Source organism: Acomys minous (genome assembly GCF_964271855.1).
Source record: "Acomys minous genome assembly, chromosome: 9".
Taxonomy (NCBI): Eukaryota; Metazoa; Chordata; class Mammalia; order Rodentia; family Muridae; genus Acomys; species Acomys minous.
Window position 1 is genome coordinate 87,014,383 of NC_140490.1, and position 19,660 is coordinate 87,034,042.

The following is a 19,660-nucleotide window of genomic DNA, read 5'->3' on the forward strand; positions in this document are numbered from 1 at the left end:
TTACAGAACTTTTTGTATTTCCTTGTTACTCTGTTGCTTTCTGACTGACCTAGTGATTGTAAAAGATGAAAAAAAAATTCATGATGTCATCTGTAATGGAAAAAAAATGTACTTCATTTCAATAAAATACTGGGGTTGATCCAAGGAGAACAGGGCAAGCAAGTAACAGACATGAGAGAGTAAGCTAGAGTGAAATGGGGAACGGGAAGAGAGACGGATGGATGGGGAGTGGCACGAGAGATTTCAGACAGTAAGCGAGACAGAGATGGAGATGGGTAACAGCAAGCAAGAAAATTAGAAAGATGGGTGACAACAAACAGAGAGATAGAAGATGGGTGACAACAACAGACAGTAGCAAGACAGAGATGGAGACAGAGAGCCAGAAGAAAAGTTCTCCTGGGCTTTAAGACCTTCAGTTTGCACCACATATGCCCAAGTCTCCAAGTATTTCTTTTTCCTCCGTTCCTCAACCTCTCCTCAACAACTGGTTCCTCCAGCCAGTTGTTCAACCAACAGTTGGTTTCCCTTAACCAGCCGTTCACCTCCTGCTCAATTCTCCCTCAGCGGATCCACCTCTCCTGTTCGCCCTTCCCGGAGCTGGTCTGCAGGAGCGGCAAACCTTCTATCATACGTGTTGTGTGGTGCATATTTAACACCTACCTGTTAAAGGATTCTCCAGACTGGCATACCTTACCCCCTACCCTGAACTCTCCAGCCCAGGGGACTAGGCTGTGCTTCCCTATGTAATCCATTGTGGCTTCCTGACTCTTTTTTTTTTTTTTTTTTTAAACCTTTGGGCCTCCCAGCTGCTGCATCTGGATCCTGATTGTCCCCTCTTCCTTCCCCTCCCCTTTTCACATGGCATAATCAGTCTGGTCATGTCCACTCTGGACTCTTCTAGACGTCTGCGCCCTGGCTATGCTTTCCCACATATCTATAATAAACCTTCCTCTTCATACTGAGAGGAAGTCATGTTTCCTTTTCTTTTTATTTCATTTTTCTCACTCAATAAATAAAGTTGATCTGGCTTGTTCTACATAACATATTTGCCTGTGTCTTTATTCAATCACTTATATTAGTGTGAACTTATGCTTTCTTTACATTTTGCATCATAATCCAGTATTAATTCTTCATCGCTGCTGCTGTTCCTGCTGCTGCCCAGCTTTGTCCACTGGAAGAGTCTTCTGTTGCTTCTTATATCCATCTTCCATCTCTGTAATTTTCCTTCATTTGTTTTATTCTGTTACATTTTTCATCATTTACTCTCTGCAACTATCTTCTAAGCCTTCCCAGCTGACTGAGCAAGAATGTCTCATATTCCCATAATAAAATATACATTTTCATTTTTTAAAAAAAGATTTATTTATGTAGGTGTTAAAGTACATAGATAGTGCTCCATCTGCATGTACACCTGCATGCCAGAAGGGGGCATCAGAACCCATTAGAGATGGTATGTGCTGTCAAATGTTTCCTGGGAACTGAACTCAGGAATTCTAGAAGGGCACCCAGTGCTCTTAACTGCTAACTTGTCTCTCTGGCCCCCTAGAATATATATTTCTATATGTAACCAGACATATTATTTTGATAGATACAACTCTGACCCTTTCACATATGAATCACAACCTCCTCCTGCCTCAGCCAGAGTAGCACAAGTTAAAAGTTGGAGTTCCTGGAAGAAAGGAGAAATGATGTGTGGAGAGAGGGAGAGAGACGCAGAGGCTCTTGGTTTCTTTCACTTGGAATAGAAAACAGCTTTATTTTACAGTCAAGTTGATTAAAAGGGCAGAATGGGGTTACTGGGTTACTGGGAGTATCAGGTCTTCCCCCAGAGCTTTAGGTCATAAGGACTCAGAGCTTTCTGAGACATTTTCCTTTCTGGCTATCAGATCCTACTGAAGTTTTTCACAGAGATGAGTGAACACCAAGGGGAGGGTTAACTGACTCCCTCCCAGGTTGCCCTTGGATTTGGGTTTGCCCTTGATAAAAGTTCTCCTAGCCTCCCGGCTTGCAACAGCCTCCCTTGCTCTTCTTCAGCTTCCCAGTCCAACAGTGAAGCACCTGGCTGCCATGGTGAGCCATCTATCTACCTTGCCACTGAATCTGTCTGCTGTACATGCATAGTGTCTTCAAAATTATTAGCCCGTGCCATATGAGTTAACTAGAACACACAGTTGGTCTGCAGTTCTCATCGCCTTTAGGCTTACAGACTCTATTCGTTCCCACAGTTAAAGTCTGTACCTTTTCACACACACAAAAAAAACTTTGGTTATATTATTTCAAGCATTTGTGACCTATAAAATAAAACATGGAAGAGAGGTGGAGAAAAAGCCAGGTGACAAGGTCATTCTACCAGACTGTAGAATCACTCATCTCTCTTAAGAGCCAAACAAATTCCAGGCAGCTTCCTCTGGTAGTAATTTAAAACACAAATCTGTGTTACTCATGCAAATGCAAACAGCTGGTGGGGAAACCAGACGGGTTACCAAGTAACAGCATTCTCCTCTCTCCCCTGGCCTTCCACGTACCCTGAACTGTGGGTTGCCCTTGGGTGACCTTCCTGAAATGCCAGCATAGCATAAGAGGTGTCAAGAAGCATAACACCCATGTCCTGAATGTTAGCACTGCTGCCAAACTTCAAAACAGCCCTTGACCTCAGTGCCTTCATCTATATAGCACGGAGATAGCATTCGTTCCTTGCACAGTCTTGGCAGAGGTTTAGGGAGTCTTCTTATGAAAAGTGCCTAAAGCATAGCAAATACACGGTAAATACTAGGACTCGCTTCACATATTGCTTACGTCTCCTTTGGGGCTTCCCTTTTCATCAGACTTCATTAGCACAAAGTGCTGGGGAGACAAGGAGAGAAGGTGGAAGTTTGCCTTTCGCCTCCAAACTGCCCCTCTGGCTCACCCCTACCTCACATACGTAATACACTGTCCCCTCCCATGAAAAAGTATAATTTGTCTTCAAGTTAAAAACAAAAACAAAAAACAAAAAACAAACCCATCTAACCTTCAGCGTTTGCTTTTACATGGAAATATAATTTCTTCCTTAGGGAGACACAAACCAGGTCTACTGATCATCAGACACTCTCAAGGACGAACCAAAGTTCACCCTGGGCAAACAATGAGTTTATGAGGCTTCCTTACAGAGCGTGGGCACGGGGTTCCTGACAGGAGCACGGGAGACCTCAAAGCAGCTACCCTGGGAAGTACAGAGCGGCGTGGATGCTGGCTTCCCGGGAACTGTCTGGTTGGAGTTCGCTCAGTTCTCTTCCCCTGGCCTATATATTCCAGCCCTCCTGAGACCCTAAAGGCCCAGACAAGCAGAACCGAGCTACAAACACATGACCCAGATGAACAGCTGGACTCTCACATGAAGGTCCAGTGATCCTCTCCAGCTCCCTCCTCCGAGGGAACAGTCAACTGTATGCACAGCTGACCTGAGAAAAATGGCGGCTGCTTTACTCAGAACACCAACTTCTACATGCTCCACATTCTAGAAACCAGGAACGGAGGGATGTTTTATTCCTTTCAACCAGATCTTGGTACCTTACACATTTCTCCACATGCCTGTAATCCCAGCATTTGGGAGACAGAGGCAGGTGGATCTCTGTGAGTTTGAGGCCTGCCTGATCTACAAAGCAAGTCTAGGACAGTCAGGTCTACACAGAGAAACCTTGTCTCGAAAAACCACCACCACCACCAACAACAACAACAACAAAAGATTCTTTAAACAGAGTAGAAAGCTCTCTTAGCCAACTTCTAACATCCTTTCTAAAAACAATGAAATAAGTGTCTCCCTTTCTTAAACCTTTTTGTTTGTTTGTTTTGTTTTGTTTTGTTGTTTTCTGAGACAGGGTTTCTCTGTGTAACAAAGCCCTGTCTGTCCAGCATTCGATTTGTAGACCAGGCTGGCCTTGAACTCACAGAGGTCTGCCTGCCCCTGCCTCCTCGGTGCAGGGAATCAAAGATGTGTGCCACCACACCTGACTGTTAGACCCTTTTAAACTTGTCATTTATTATAATCTGAGGGCACAGGATGTGTGTGGTTGTGATGCTCAAAGGACCATGCTGTGGAGTCAACTCTCTCCTTCTACCGTTGCCTGAGTTTAGCTCTCCACGCTTGCACAGCAAGAACCTTTACCTGCCATCTTCCGTGCCTGGCCTTTGGGTTTTGTTTTTGTTTTTGTTTTTTGGGTTTTGTTTGTCTGTTTGATTCGTTGGTTTGTTTTTTTGGAGGGTGGGGGGGTGAGGGGGTGGGGGGTATTTGTTTTTTCAAGATAGGGTTTCTCTATGTAGCCTTAGCTGTCCTGGACTCACTTTGTACACCAGGCTGGCCTCAAACTCACAACAATCCACTTGCCTCTGCCTCCCAAGTGCTGGGATTAAAGGCCTGCACCACCACACCCGGCTTCTCTGCCTGGCCTTTGTGGTTTAAGCTCCAATTGTTTGAATTCCTTTAAAAAAAAAAAAGGATCCATTATTTATGTGAGCTATACTGTTTTCCTCATAAATGATCCATTTCTGAAAATGTTTCCCAAGTTGCTTAAAAGAGACTGTCATATAAAAATAAAGTATATGTTACTTTTCAAATAAAGGATAGCTATAAAAACTACATGTGAGCTGGTGGCACGTGTCTTTAGTCCCAGCACTTGGAAGGCAGAGGCAGATGGGTCCCTACACAAGGGACTCACAGAGAAGCCCTGTCTTAAAAAAAAAAAAAAACCTACATGTGGCCCTCCTTATCTGTGTTTTCTCATCTATTAGTTCAAGCAACAACAGAGTTCCAAAATATTGGGGAAAAAATACATCTGTCCTAAGTTTTACTATCATTGTTACCACAATGATACAGTACATGATATGTGTCTACATGGCCTTACGTAGTCTATGTAATCTTGGGATGATTTAAGGAATGCTGAAGGATGTGGCTGGATTGTATGAGATGCTACCTTATTGAATAGAAGGTGTTTGAATATCTGCAGATTTGGGGATTTGGAGCCAATACCCTGTAGACACCCAGGGATGACTGTAACCACAAAAACTAAATTTTCATTCCTTTTTAAGGGGGAGAATTGGAGCAAGAAAGAAAATATTGGTGCCACCCTAGGAAGACGCTGAAGAGAAAGCATAATTGTTTAAAGATATTTTATGAATTTTCCATATCATGTGTGATGTCATTCACCCTCCAGCTTCAGCATTTTTGTTTCTAATTCACTAAAAAGGGACACAGTACAATTTGATGTGCTTGTCTGTGTGGCACCTGGCATTATCACACACACCATGCATCGTAGGACCCCAGGCCCAGATGATGTCTTTCACTTCTGGGTAGTGACTCAAAATTCATGCTTCCAAGGATGTCTCCCCTGACCCAAGCTACACACACACACACACACACACACACACACACACACACACACACACACACACACGTCTTGCATCCCCATCACAATGCCTACCGCTATGCCCATCCTTACACCCGTCCACTGGCTTGCTTTCCCGGGTCTCCCACCACTAACTCCCTTCAGTGGCTTCTAATAGCCAGTGGTCAGTATACATATTACCTCCTCAGAGAGGCCAGCCTGGGCAGAATAAACTGGCTTCCTACAATTACATCACTCTAACAATTATAAGGTTGCCTCACCAGCTACATTGTCTTATTTGCTTCATAGTATACATTAGTCAACTTTCCATCACTATAAGAAATTACCCGAGAGAGTTAGGTTACAAAGAATAGGTGTTTGTTTGACTCACAGTTTTAAAGGTTTCCAGCCCGTGACCGTTTGGCACCGTTGACTTGGCCCTATGACATGGCAGGAGGTTGTGGTGGAAGAAGATTGCTCACCTGGTGTCAAGAAAGCCAGAGAGCATAAAGGAGAGAATTTAAGGTCCCACAGTCTCCTCCAACTGTGTACCTCCAATAATGTAAGAATCTCCCACGAGATCCCACCAGTCAAGGATTCCACCACTCGCTCACAATGCCACACTGACAGCTCAGCCTTAGCGGGGACGTTCAGCATCTAAACCATAGGATCACACATGCTACCGTCTGTGCAGTTTTGCTTGGTTTGTCACTTTCTCCTTTTGTTTCTGCTGGAAAATGAGCTTCATGTTGGCCAGTGTTCTTCTTGTGTTTTCTGCTAAAGAGAGTTTCACCCACAGTAAGTCCTTGATAAATGTTTGTTGATCGCATACGTGAATGTATCCATGTTGACTGTCTCCAGGCTCAAGTTGCCATTGATAAGGCCACTAAAATTTTACAGCTTTAACTGTAGATTCTTGTGTTACCAATGCTTCCTATTAATATACAGAGCCGAATTGGTCAGAACCCCAGGATTAAAAAAAAAATTGAGTTAAGGAGGTAACTAGAACTCAAGGTATTATTATTATTATTATTATTATTATTATTGTTGTTGTTATTATTATTATTATTATTATTACTATCATCATTATCATCATCATCATCATCACTATTATTATTATCTCATACATTACATCCAGACCGCAGTTTCCCTTCCCTCCACTCTTCCCAGTCCCTACGCCCAACTTTCCCTCTCCTCCGGATCTGCTAAAGGTTTTTTTGGTTTTGGCTTTTTGGTTTTTCAAGACAGGGTTTCTCTGTGTAGCCTTGGTTATCCTGGACTCACTTTATAGACCAGGCTGGCCTAGAACTCAAGGAGATCCTCCTGTCTCTGCCTCCCTGAGCATGGGGACATTCAAGGTATTTTGTTATGATAAGCTTACAGCCCCCTCGGTAGTAGGGTTTTGCCAAGTGAACATGTCTGTTGCTGTCACTGGAGAAACTAAATATTCTGATTTGGTCTAAGCTATTCTTGCTTTAGTATTGATAATCACACATCCTGGAAGAACTGAGATAGTAACCTTATCCTAATTATTTATTTTATTTTATTTTATTTTATTTATTTATTTAGTTAGTTAGTTAGTTAGTTAGTTTTTAAGAGACAAGGTTTCTTTGTGTAGCCTTGACTACCTTGGAACTCACCCTGTAGACCAAGCTGGCCTCGAATTCGCAAAGATCTGCTTGCCTCTGCCTCCAGAGTGCTGGGATTAAAGGTAGGCACCACCACCACCTGGCTCAAAACAAACAAACAAACAAACAAAAACCCACAACCTTTTAATTTGGATAAAATACAGCATACCATGGAACCTGGTCGTTGGTCCTTCAAAATGCAGTAACTAGCAAAGTGTAGTGGTACACACCTGAAGCTCTCATGCTTGGGAAGATTGTGTATTTGAGGCCAACCTAAGCTACACAGGGAGATGTGCTGCAAGAAAGAAAGAAAGAAAGAAAGAAGAAAGAAAAAAAGAAAGAAAGAAAGAAAGAGAGACAAATACATTGGCTAAATCCTGTAAACCACAGAGATAGAAGGGCATTCAAGTTGTATCAAAGAAATACTGGGACAGGAAGTCATTAGCATTCTGAAGAGGATCAGCCACTTAGAGATACAGTCTGTGGTTCTGCCTTGAATGGTAAAGATGCTAACTACTCTAGCCTGGTTAGCAAGCCTCGTGCCTTCAGACTGAATCTCTTGATCCACTTCCAGACCAGAAGGTATTCTGTGCAGTAGTAGAGCCGTCCACTGCAGGTACTCCGACCTGGCTTATTGTCCTAGAAAGGAAGACTCCTTCTTTTCTTCCAGCTCAGTGTTTCCATTTTCCCCCCAGGGTGCTGGGCATGGAACCCAGGGCCTTCACTGCGAGGTAAGCTCCCTATTACTGAGCTGCATCCTGAACCAGTTCAATAAGAGTTAACACCTTTTACAAAATAGATCAGGATGGGCGGTGGTGGCACACACCTTTAACCTTAGCACTTGGGAGGCAGAGGCAGTTTGATCTCTGTGAGTTCGAGGCCAGCCTGGTCTACAGAGCAAGTTCCAGGACAGCCAGAATTAAAACAGAGGAACACTGTCTTGGGGAAAAAAAAATAGATCAGAAGTCTTTTCTTAATCATTTTGGTAAAATAGCCAAACATTTTCAAAAGCATGCTGTGTGTGCACTTGGCCTGCGCACACACGTGTGTTATAGGAAGGCAATGATTGCATAGGCGGCCTTGTCTGTTCATCTGGGGAGAGACTATAAGTGTTCATGCATGCCATTGGGTAATCACAGTGAAGCAATTATGTATCACATTTTGAAAGAGTCATCCAAAAAAAAAAAGTTCAGTGCTGAGATGACTCAGACTTAATTATCTTGACGTTTCAGCAGCTACCTTCAAGGCTCAAGGTAGAGAGCACTCCTACTTCAAAGGCGAGGAGAATCGAAGGTGCTCCCCAGCTTTGGACGTGTCCCTGAGCTTGAGGTAAGAACCCCAAACCAACTTCAGGTCTCTACTAGCCCAGGAGTTTAGGATGGGAGCCTTTAATGCAGACATCCCAGAGTTGACACTGAGTAGCCAGCTGTCATGCATTCTGAATTCTTACTGCCTAGGGCTTTTTCAGGCTGTGTTTCTCCGTCATCTTGGTTCCTCTGGAGCCCTTGTAGGGGAGAGATTTGGTGAAGACTGAAGGGCCCGATGAAGAGGGAAGAATCAATCCGGGACTCTACATCTAGTTTGAGTTGGTTCATAGTGGCATAGTGGACTTTGGGCTTTTGGTTGCTTCTTGTATCCTCTGTCTCAGAGAGGAATCTAGCAAGCGGCAAGAAATTCTCGGGTGCTGTGGTTAGGACTAAGGAGCCATTGTGATCCCCCGTGCTGCCAGGCTGTGTCTCAAACCACACTGGCGACCTATTCCTGCCCTCCCACTCTTCTGAACAGTTGAGCTTGTCAATGCTAATCTCCAGGTTTGGAAAGGAGCAACTTTGCAGGGAATTTTGATGTCCTCTGTCCCTGGAACTCTTGCTATACCACCAATTATACCACCAATGTAAGAATGGAATCCCTGGAAAGATTTCCTAATTCAGCCCATATCATATATATATATATATATATATATATATATATATATATATATATATATATATATATATATATATGTTCCCTTAACCAGCATGTTGGGATATCCTAGTAGAGACATCTTCAAACCCATTGAACTCAAATGTTCAATGTGTCCTCTGTTTAGAATGTTGTGTTTGAGTCACCCGTCACTCCCCTAATCAGGGTTTCCAGATCCGGCAAAGGTCTTGCCAGTAATAGCCGCTGCAAGCTGAGTAGCCAGTCTCCAGGACACTTTAAATGGAACTAACTGGTGTTTCATTCTTCCTGGTGTTTGGGACAGCCAGACCATTTAATCTCGGGGTGTTTCACTCTGTGTGGGTTGGTGAGCTAATATAGGCTTTGAGTCTTAGAAGGAAACAGTTTCTGAGAGGCCACAGAACAGCCAGCTGGCTGGGAGGGCTTGTAAGTCAGGGTTGTTGGATCCTTTCCTGGAGCAGGCAGCTCACCCTGCCCCTACTTGTCAGACAAATTACTTAACCTTTCCGAGTCATCGCCTTGCCTAACTGGGTTGCCATCGTCTCTGCCCATAAATCATCATCCTAGGCAAACAATTGAATTGAAAGTTATGGATAGTCCAGCCCTCCTCTTCTCCAGTAATGCCAATCTCTCATAAGACGTCTGGAGAGAAAATATGTTTTTCTGCACACTGTCTGAGCTCCTGGATCACCATCAAAGCACACTGATTCAGGCACTCCCCTTAGCCAAAGAGGGAAAACAGTTGTTTTTTGTTTTTTTTTTTTAACACCTCTGGAGGGGAACTTAAAACTCCATTTGTGTCCAAGAAAATATAAAAGAGAGTTGCTCGGAAATGTTTGAAAACTTCCTGGTGCTGGCTGCATTTCTCCACATTGAAGATGTCAGCCAGGAATTTTTACCTAAAAAAAAAATCCCTAGATGAAAATGAAAATCTAGCATTTATCAACTCATTTGATGAAAAAAAATCAGTAACACTAGAATTAGGAACCAGAAGAACAAGACTTGGTTCTCAGGAGCCTGAGGAATTGAATGAGCCACTTGGACTTTCTAAATCTCCATTTCCATGTGCCTAAGCTGAGGATGAAGCAACACTGTCTATCTCAGGAGTTGTGAGGTTGGTTAAAAACATGCAAATTTGTCACTGTTTCTTGTCACTATTAGACACTGAGACATTTCAGTGCTTTGCGCTGGTGTGACCCAGTGCTCACAATGTGATATTTGTTGTGTTTTTCCACTGCAGACATGGAAATATCTATCTGCATGCATGTATATGTTGTTAGTGTGTGCATGTGTGTGTGTGTGTGTGTGTGTGTGTGTGTATGTAGTTTAGTTATTCTTTTCACAACCTTTTCTAGAACCTCTCTTATCACATTAAAATCTTACCGAGGTCTTGTTCTCTCATTTTCATACAGTCAAATTGGTTCAGGCTCTTATCATTGCTATGAAAAATAATTTTCTCTTTGACAAAAATCCCTCTGGTGCCCATTTCAGTCTTTGTCTCTAGTGGTGCCAATGAGGTCACCAGCAGTATGGCCTCTCCATTTGGAAAAATGTGGAAATATTCGGAACCAATTGGTCAATAGCCACCAATCTGAGGTCCTGAGATGTTCTTCTCACTCCCATTGTCCCATCCCTCTAGGCCTAATCTTCACTCCAGAATCTGTGTGTGCATGTGTGTGGTGTGTGTGTGCGTGTGCATGCATGTGCTTTATGATGTGCATGTGTGTGTTATGATGGGTGTGTGTGTTATGACAGGCATATGCATGTGAGGTTGTTATGTTAGACATGTTTATGTGTGTTATGATGTACATGTATGTGATATGACAGGCATATGCATGTGAATTTGTTATGATGGACATGTTTGTGTGTGTGTTATGATGTACATATGCATGTGAATTTGTTTTGATTGACATGTTTGTGTGTGTTATGATGTACGTGTGTGTGTTAGGACAAGCATATACATATGAGTTTGTTATGATAGACATGTTTGTGTGTGTGTTATGATGTACATGTGTGTGTTATGATGTATATATGTGTGGCTGTGCTTTCATCCTTGTGTGAATACGTTGTGGAGCAACAGGTATTTCCTGGCCTAATCTTGGGGCAGACTCTCACTGATCTGGAGCTCACATTTCAGCTGGACTTAGATCCTCCTTTCCCTACTACACAGCCACCACCTCCCCCTAAGCCCTAGGGCTCAGGAGCCCACTGCCATGATTGGCTTTTATGTGGGTGCTAAGGAGTCAAGCTCAGGTCCTCCTGCTTACACAGTGATCCATTTTCCCAGCTCTCAAGGACCTCTTGATCACCCTGCCCCCCAGGACAGTCACAGGATCAGAAAGGCCTAGAATATTAGGAGGCCACTGGACCAGCCTCCATCCTGAGTACAGGATGCTGTTAATACCTTGCTTCTCCCACCTCACATCTCCCCCAGCCATCAGATAACTGCCCGCTTGGCCAGAGGCCTTCTCTCCTACTGAGTGCCTCCCTGTCAGCTGGGTCTCCCTTTCATCCTCACTGTTGTCTCTTCCCTCTCTCAACTCTGCTTCCCAGGCTTCTCCTGAGGACTGCCCCACAGAACCAAAGCCAGCTGCTCGAGGGGCTGAAACATCACACTAGATTCATAAGGCTACACCGGCGTAAAATACCAAAATGCCTCAGAATCTAACAGTAAAGATCTGCTATTCTGTGCCCTCACAGTGTCCTCAACTGCCCTGACCACTCCTTCCAAATGCCCTCTTCTCCCCATGACCCAGACTCAGCCTCCTCGATCCTGCTGCAAGACTGCACCCGCCTCTGACAGGAGTCTGTCCTCTACTAGTTTACATGCTGTGCCAGGCATCTCCGCAATGGACTGTAGCGCAATTAGAGTGAGATAAGAGCTATCACTTCCTTTTTTACACTCAGGGATCCATTCTACCACACTCACCAGTCACCCACCATATCCCAGATCTGGAGCCTCCAAACTATGTGTTTACATTCTGGTAGGAGAGGCTGACAATTTTCAAGGAAATAAATATATGCACATAGATAGATAAGGTTTATTTTTGTCTATAGTTCAGCAAGAAATGAGATTAGCTCAAGGAAGTCAGAAATGGCCTCAGAAAGAATCCTTGCCATGGACCTTCAGGGGGCTGGTGAGATGGCTCAGGAAATAAAGACCTATGCTGCCAAACCTAAGGACCTGAGTTCAATGCTCAGAAGGCACATGCTGGAGGGAGAACTAACTCTAATAACTTATAATCTGACACACACACACACACACACACACACACACACACACACACACACAATATGTTTTTTAAAAAAAGCTGGGTAGGCACAATGGCCACCTATAATCTTAGCACCTGAGAGACAGGATTCTTTGTCCAGGCAAGCTGAACACATACATACATACATACATACATACATACATACATACATACATACAACATGCACATACATACATACATACATACATACAGTGGAAAACAATTGGGGAATACATCTGGTATCAACATCAGTCCTATGCTTACAAGTGCACATATGTGATAATGCATGCTCACATCCATGCACACCACATACACATATGCAAACAAATAAAAATAATAAAATGGATCTGGACAGGGTATAAGGTTTCTGCCAGTTTCTGCCCTTAGGCCTAGAAAAAGAACAGCATAAGCAGTGGTTTTTTTGGTTGGTTGGTTGCTTTTGCTTGCTTGCTTGCTTGCTTGCTTGTTTGTTTGTTGAGACGGCGTTTTTCTGCATTTCTCTGGCTGGCCTGGAACTCACTCTGTAGACCAGGCTGGTCTCAAACTCAGAGACCCCCCTGTCTGGCTCCCAAGTGCTGGGATTAAAGGCGTGTACCACCATCACCCAGCTATGAGTAGTGGTTAAAATTTAGCTGGGCATTACTCACATATTTAGAGACTGAAGGGTTAACTTTGGTTGGATATTAGATTTGTAGAGGAGGCCCCGCGGATGCTGGGTGAGAGGCGCAAGCGGAGTTGGATAAGCTTATTCTGAAAGACAGACTTACCTACAGGTGAGTCAAGAGTCATGGTCTAATGCCCATGGCCCTCCCGTAAAACACTAATCTGAGCGCAGGCCCCCTGTGTGAATTTGGTGGGTTAGGCATTAATTCAAAGGATAAGGGAGGCATCCCTCACTCTCGCAAACCAAGCTCACACAGCTTGGTTTCCTAAGAGGCTCTCTACTGGCACCATCGCTCTGTCCCAACAGGCAGCCATCTTTTTCATCTCACCCAGAGGCCCAAGAAAGAGTAGCAACAGCCTTGCTTGCCCCTCCTCCCCCAATGACACCATTCTGTCCTTCAGGCAATTCCCTAGAAGATGCACTTGTCTGCACCATCCACCCCCATCTCCACGGTCTCAACTCTAGAGCTACAAACTCTATGGGTCAAACTTCTCAGCTACATTAAGCAAACCCCACCCCATCCCTGTACAATAACCTATTTCTATTAGCCAGGGCTGCTCCCAAGGTCTAACCTTCTTCTAATCTTTAACTGGCCACACCCCTCTTCCTGTCCAAGCACAGGGATCTCAAAAAGGCCTCTGTCTTGACCACCTTCCTTGACTTGTTTGAAATTCATGCGACTTTGCCTTTGAGGAGCCAGCAATGACAGCTCACTCAGGCTGTATACACCCAGAACAAGAACCAAAGCTTGTCCGGGGATTAATCATTTGGCTGCCATTGAAATAAGTCCACACCACTGTTGCTATTGGCATCTGTGATTTAGCCAACGAGAAAAATGGGGTGGCGTTAATCCACAGGGTGGCATTAATTGAACAAGCAAACAATTGATTACTTATACGTTCCAAACATAACAGCGAGCACAGTGTGTTTCCTTTCCCTGGAGAGTATGTGTGTCTCAACAAGATAGGTCTGCATGCGTGCTTTGAGGCAGGCATTGCACGGGGACTACGGAGTTAAGGAAGTGAAACACTCCCTTAGGGAAGGGACAGAGAAGGAAGGAGGTGATCGCAATGCACGGGCCATGCGTACCTCATGCTAAAGTCTCCGGACCGCCCTGAGTTAAGTAGAAACCTGTAAGGTGTATTTGACCCAATTCATAGCCCCAGGAAGGGGACAATGACTCATACATCCAACATCCAATCAGTCATTCTGTGCTTACTCACTGCCTACTGTGTGTCAGTAGCTATCCAAAGTGCTGACATGATGAACTCATTGCTTGTGAAGCTGAAAAATGTCCAGTAAAGGGAAAACAACAACAATAACAACAACAACAAACCAGTAATTAAATAATGATTAGGTTACAGCTTCTTTAATTTTATGTGCCTTGGTGTTTTGCCTGCATGAATGTCCGTATGAAGGTGTTGGAACTGGAACTTTCTGGAACTGGAGTTACAGACAGCTTGTGAACTGGAATTGAACCCAGGTCCTCTGGAAGAGCAGCCAGTGGTCTTAACCACTGAGCCATCTCTCCAAGCACTAGATTATAATGTCTTTTTTTTTTTTCAAGTCAGGGTTTCTCCGTGTCCCCTTGGCTGTCCTAGACTCACTTTGTAGACCAGGCACTTGCCTCAAACTCATAGAAATCCGCCTGCCTCTGCCTCCCTAAGTGCTAGGATTCCAGGCATGTACCATTGTACCCACGGGTTAGAACTTCTTAAGCTAAGAGTCACAGCTCCATATGAGGTCTCATAACTGATAGAGAAATGGAGAAAAGTTTACAACAGGAAAAGGTATCTAAGTATACAATATCAAGATTGAAACCAAAAATCAAACATATAGTGAGCCTAAAATAGTTCTGGGAAGGCACACCAGTATTCCACTGTGTGGTGTCACCACAGCCGTCACTCTGAACGGATGGCATGCTCACTGCACAGGCTGCCAAACCATTCAACACCAACGTTCGCTGCTGACATACCTCAGTTCAGACTATTTTGCATCATGAACTGCATGTTTTTTTTTAATCATATATACAAAGTTTTGTTCTGTCGTAGAAGCATAAAGGCCTATTTAGAGAAGACGAAGTCTTTTAAAATTGAGTTTATTTGTTTTGTGTGTGTGTGTTTGGGGGCAGGGATATACATGCCTTATCATGGGTGGAAGTCAGAAGATTATTTGTGGAGGTTGATTCTCTTCTTCCACCATGTGGGTTTCAGAGATCAAACTCAGGCTGTAAGAATTGGCAGTAGGGGCTGGAGAGATGAATAAATCTTTTTAAAATATATTGTATTAATATATTCATATTGCATCTCAATTGTTATCCCTTCCCTTGTATCCTCCCATTCCTCCCTCCCTCCCATTTTCCCCTTACTCCCCTCCCCTATGACTGTGACTGAGGGGGACCTCCTCCCCCTGTATATGCTCATAGGGTATCAAGTCTCTTCTTGGTAGCTTGCTAGCCTTCCTCTGAGTGTCACCAGGCCTCCTCATCCAGGGGATGTGGTAAAATATGGGACACCAGAGACCGTGTGAAAGTCAGTCCCCACTCTGCACTCAGCTGTGGAGAATATCCTGTTCATTGGCTAGATCTGGGTAGATGTTCAAAGTTTACTGCATGTATTATCCTTGGCTGGTGCCATAGTTTGAGCAGGACCCCTGGGCCCAGATCCGCCCATCATAATGTTCTTCTTGTAGGTTTCTAGGACCCTCTGGATTCTTCTATTTCCCCATTCTCCCTTGCTTCTCTCACCTAGAGTCTCAATAGGAAGTCTTCCCCTCTGTCCCACTTTCCTGGTAAGTGAAGACTTTCATGGGACATACCCCTTAGGCTAGTGTCCAGATATAAATGAGTATATACCATTTGACTCTTTCTGCTTCTGGGTTGACTCACTCATTATGATCATTTCTAGTTCCATCCATTTGCCCACAAATTTCTGGAATTCCTTGTTTTTAATAGCTGAGTAGTATTCCATAGTGTAAATATACCACAGTCTCTTTATCCATTCTTCTACTGAGGGACACTTAGGCTGTTTCCAGGTTCTGGCTATTATGAGTCAGGCTGCTATGAACATGGTTGAGCAAATGTCTTTGTTGTGTGCTGGAGCATCTTCTGGGTATATTCCAAGGAGTGGAATAGCTGGGTCTTGAGAAAGCCTTATTCCCAGTTTTCTGAGATAGCACCAGATAGATTTCCAAAGTGGTTGTACTAGTTTGCATTCCCACCGGCAGTAAAGGAATGGTCCTCTCTCTCCACATCCTTGCCAGCATGTGGTGTCCCTTGAGTTTTTGATCTTAGCCATTCTGATGGGTGTAAGACGGAATGTCAGAGTTGTTTTTATTTGCATTTCCCTGATGATTAAGGATGTTGAGCATTTCTTTAAATGTTTCTCAGTCATTTGATATTCCTCTATTGAGAATTCTCTGTTTAGTTCCAAGCCCCACTTCTCAATTGGGTTATTTGGTTTGATGATGTTTAATTTCTTGAGTTCTTTATATATTTTGGATATTAGTCCTTTGTCAGATGTAGGGTTGGTGAAGATCTTTTCCCAGTCTGTAGGCGGTCACTTTGTTCTGTTGACAGTATCTCTTGCCTTACAGAAACTTCTCAGCCTCATGAGTTCCCATTTATTAATTGTTGACCTTAAGGCCTGGGCTGTTGGTCTTCTGTTCAGGAAGTTATCTCCCGTGCCAATGTGTTCCAGGCTCTTCACCACTTTTCTTCTAACCAATTTAGTGTCTCTGCTTTTATGTTGAGGTCTTTGATCCACTTGGACTTGAGTTTTGTGCATGGTGAAAAATATGAGTCTAATTGCTTTTTTTTACACATAGATATCCAGTTAGACCAACACCGTTTGTTGAACATGCTATCCTTTTTCCATTGATTCTTTGTCAAAAATCAAGTGACCATATGTGTGTGGATTCATTTCTGGGTCTTCAATTCAATTCCAATGATCAACCAGCCTAATGCTCTGTCAGTACCATGCTGTTTTAATTACTATTGCTCTATAGTACAACTTGAGATCAGGTATGGAAATTCCTCCAGAGGATCTTTTATTGTATAGGATTGTTTTTGCTATTCTGGGTTTTTTTTTTCATATGAAGTTGAGAATTAATCTTCCAATGTCTTTAAAATATTGTGTAGGTATTTTGATAGGGATTGCATTGAATCTGTAAATTGCTTTTGGTAAGATGGCCATTTTTACTATGTTAATTCTCCCGATCCATGAACAAAGGATATCTCTCCATCTTCTGATGTCATGTTCACTCTCTTTCTTCATAGATTTAAAGTTTCTTTCAAACAAGTCCTTCACTTGCTGGGTTAGAGTTATTCCTAGATTTTTTTTTATTGCTTGTGGCTATCGTGAAGCATGTAGTTTTCCTAATTTCTTCTTCTGCATGTCATTTGTATATAGGAAGGCTACTGACTTTTTAGAGTTAATTTTGTATCCAGCCAATTTGCTTAAGGTGTTTATCAGCTGTAGGAGTTCTCTGGCAGAATTTGTGGGTCACTTAGGTACACTATCATACCATCTGCAAATAGGGATAATTTGACTTCCTCCTTGGCCATTTGGATCACCAAGGAAATAATTTTTAAAATAGATTTTAATCCACCAAATTCATACCATTATCCCATTTTCTGGCTTCCTGCAATCCTCAGATTTCTCTGACCTCACAGTGATGAAACTTGAAATTAGAGTCCCTGCCTTGCTGTTCGTTGCTGTAGGTCTCCTTGGCATTTATGGATTGGGAGGGTTTCCCCCACCATGATGTCTTAGTTACATCTGAGTAAGAATACTAACATTATTTAGGGGCCCCGCTGCTAAAGGAAAAATGCAGCTCTCCTACTTCAGATGTCTCAGTGAGTGAAGTGTTAACTGAATAAGCACAAGGATGTGAGTTCGAATCCCCGACACCTGTGTGAGGATGATGGTGCGCAGCTTAACCTTAGTGCTAAGGGGCAGAAATGCGCAGATCCTGGCAACTTGCTGGACAGTCCGAATAGCTGAATCAGTGAACTCCAAGGTTAATGGGAGACATTATCCCAAGTAAATAAACACTCAGATAGATAGATAGATAGATAGATAGATAGATAGATAGATAGAAGATAGGAAGATACCTGTCATATATCTATGGCCTTCACAGGTACACACAGATGAGCACATCTCTCTCTCTCTCTCTCTCTCTCTCTCTCTCTCTCTCTCTCTCTCTCACTCACTCACAAGGTTTAAAACATCAAGAGCAATGTCAAAGTAGAAACCGAAGGAATCTAAGGTGGTTCTAAATTCAGGCACTGAGCCAGCTTTGGGCACGGTTTGTGGGTCATGCCTCCTTTGGGCAAAGAGCCAGAGAACAGACAGGACTTAGCAAGGTTGCCCAGGCTGGGCTAAAAGGCAGTCTTGTCCTCAGGGGTGGGAGCAGCAGCCCCACCTCCCACAGCACTGCCCAGCCAGCTCCTCCACTCTAGGGCTCTCATGGTGGCCTTTCAGGCTCAGCTGGTTTGCTCTTTGTCTGATGTCACAGAGAGTCATCGGGAAAAGACTAGGCAGCAAGCTCCTTTACCTGCCGAGCCATCTTGTAGGCCCAGAAAACAAAGTTTTAATATTTTTCTAGAATCATCACTCAGCATGTAAGTATCAAATTAGTTCTATCTTTGGATTTTGTTGCATTATAATGTTTAACTTTTATTATTAGTTTTTTTAGAATGATTTTTGAAACTATTATTTGTGGTGTTGATTTGAGTTTCATTAAAAAAAAACCATTAAATGAATTTTGGATTAGACAGATTTCTAACAATTTCTAAAATGGCCCTAAAGATACTTCTGCCTTTTTGTACTGTGTTATGGAAAGTAGTGTTCTCTATAGTAATGGTTTTAAAATCAAAATATTGACTCTGAAAAATATTGAATATATACTCTGAAAAAATATCAAAGACATTCTATGTCCAATGGTATCAAATATGCTATGATTCCATTCTCTATGTGAAAATAAATAAACACATCCTTCATGTTGGTGTGTAAATTTGCTGTTCTCCTTAATAAATAGTAAAATCATACATATTGAAGGCTGTTTTGTGTCCCTAGAGATTTATCCCAAGGCAAAGAGTCAACCTGTCACCCACAACCTCAGCCTCCCTCTCTTCAATATTTTAGAATAAATTTCTTTTTTTGTTTTATTATCAGTAAATATTGGCTTTGTATAGGTATTTTATAAGTCTATATAGTCAGAGTAGTCTAGAATGTTCTTGTGCAAAAGGGATTCTAGGTGGACTTTTTTTTTTTTTCAAGAAGCCCTGTGGTTGATGACACATGCTTCGGAGAAAAATTAAGTGTAGGAAAGAACATAGGAACTGTCAGCGTCATTGTGCCCATTGCTTTGGACAGAGTAGGTAGAAAAGCCTTGCTGAGGTGACACTGGACATTCCTAGAGAAAAGGAAAGCCCTGGGCATTGCCCTGTCTAAGGAAGACTGTGTGAGGCAGAGGAAACAAGTACAGAGAGCCGAGGCAGGCTGCTCAGGGTGATCAAGAAAGACCAAGTCAGCTAGACTGGCAGATATTTCCCAGTGTGCATCTGGAGGAGGCTCAGTGCATAGGCGAAAGGTGGGAATGCCCTGATGCTCCTGAAAAGGCTTTGGCTTTTACAATGAGTGAGATGGGGATGTTCTGGAGGATGTAACAGAGCTAGCCAGAGGGGCTGGTGTGATCCTACCTTCATTTCAATGGTCCCCACTGACTGTCCAGAAAGGGATAAATACTGAATCAGGGAGACTAAAAAGAAGGTTATTAAAGACTGCCGTGTGATGTGACATTAGCTTGAACCAG

General features: G+C 43.1%; 1 protein-coding gene across 3 annotated transcripts in view; it reads left to right on the forward strand.

The window, feature by feature from the left end:
• Positions 1 to 8,201: 8,201 nt before the first annotated feature.
• Positions 8,202 to 19,660, forward strand: part of BPIFC (BPI fold containing family C) — a 66,552-nt gene continuing 55,093 nt past the window's right edge. Inside the window, exon 1 of one of the 3 annotated variants that reach the window (XM_084794091.1) lies at positions 8,202 to 8,317. Coding sequence is in view for 1 of the 3 variants with exons in the window: in XM_084794090.1 (XP_084650216.1) it covers positions 18,313 to 18,467 (155 nt within the window). In the remaining 2 variants the exon portion in view is untranslated. Of the gene's footprint in view, positions 8,318 to 18,276; positions 18,468 to 19,660 lie in introns of those variants that run through there. The other 2 variants (XM_084794090.1, XM_084794092.1) reach the window with 2 other exon arrangements.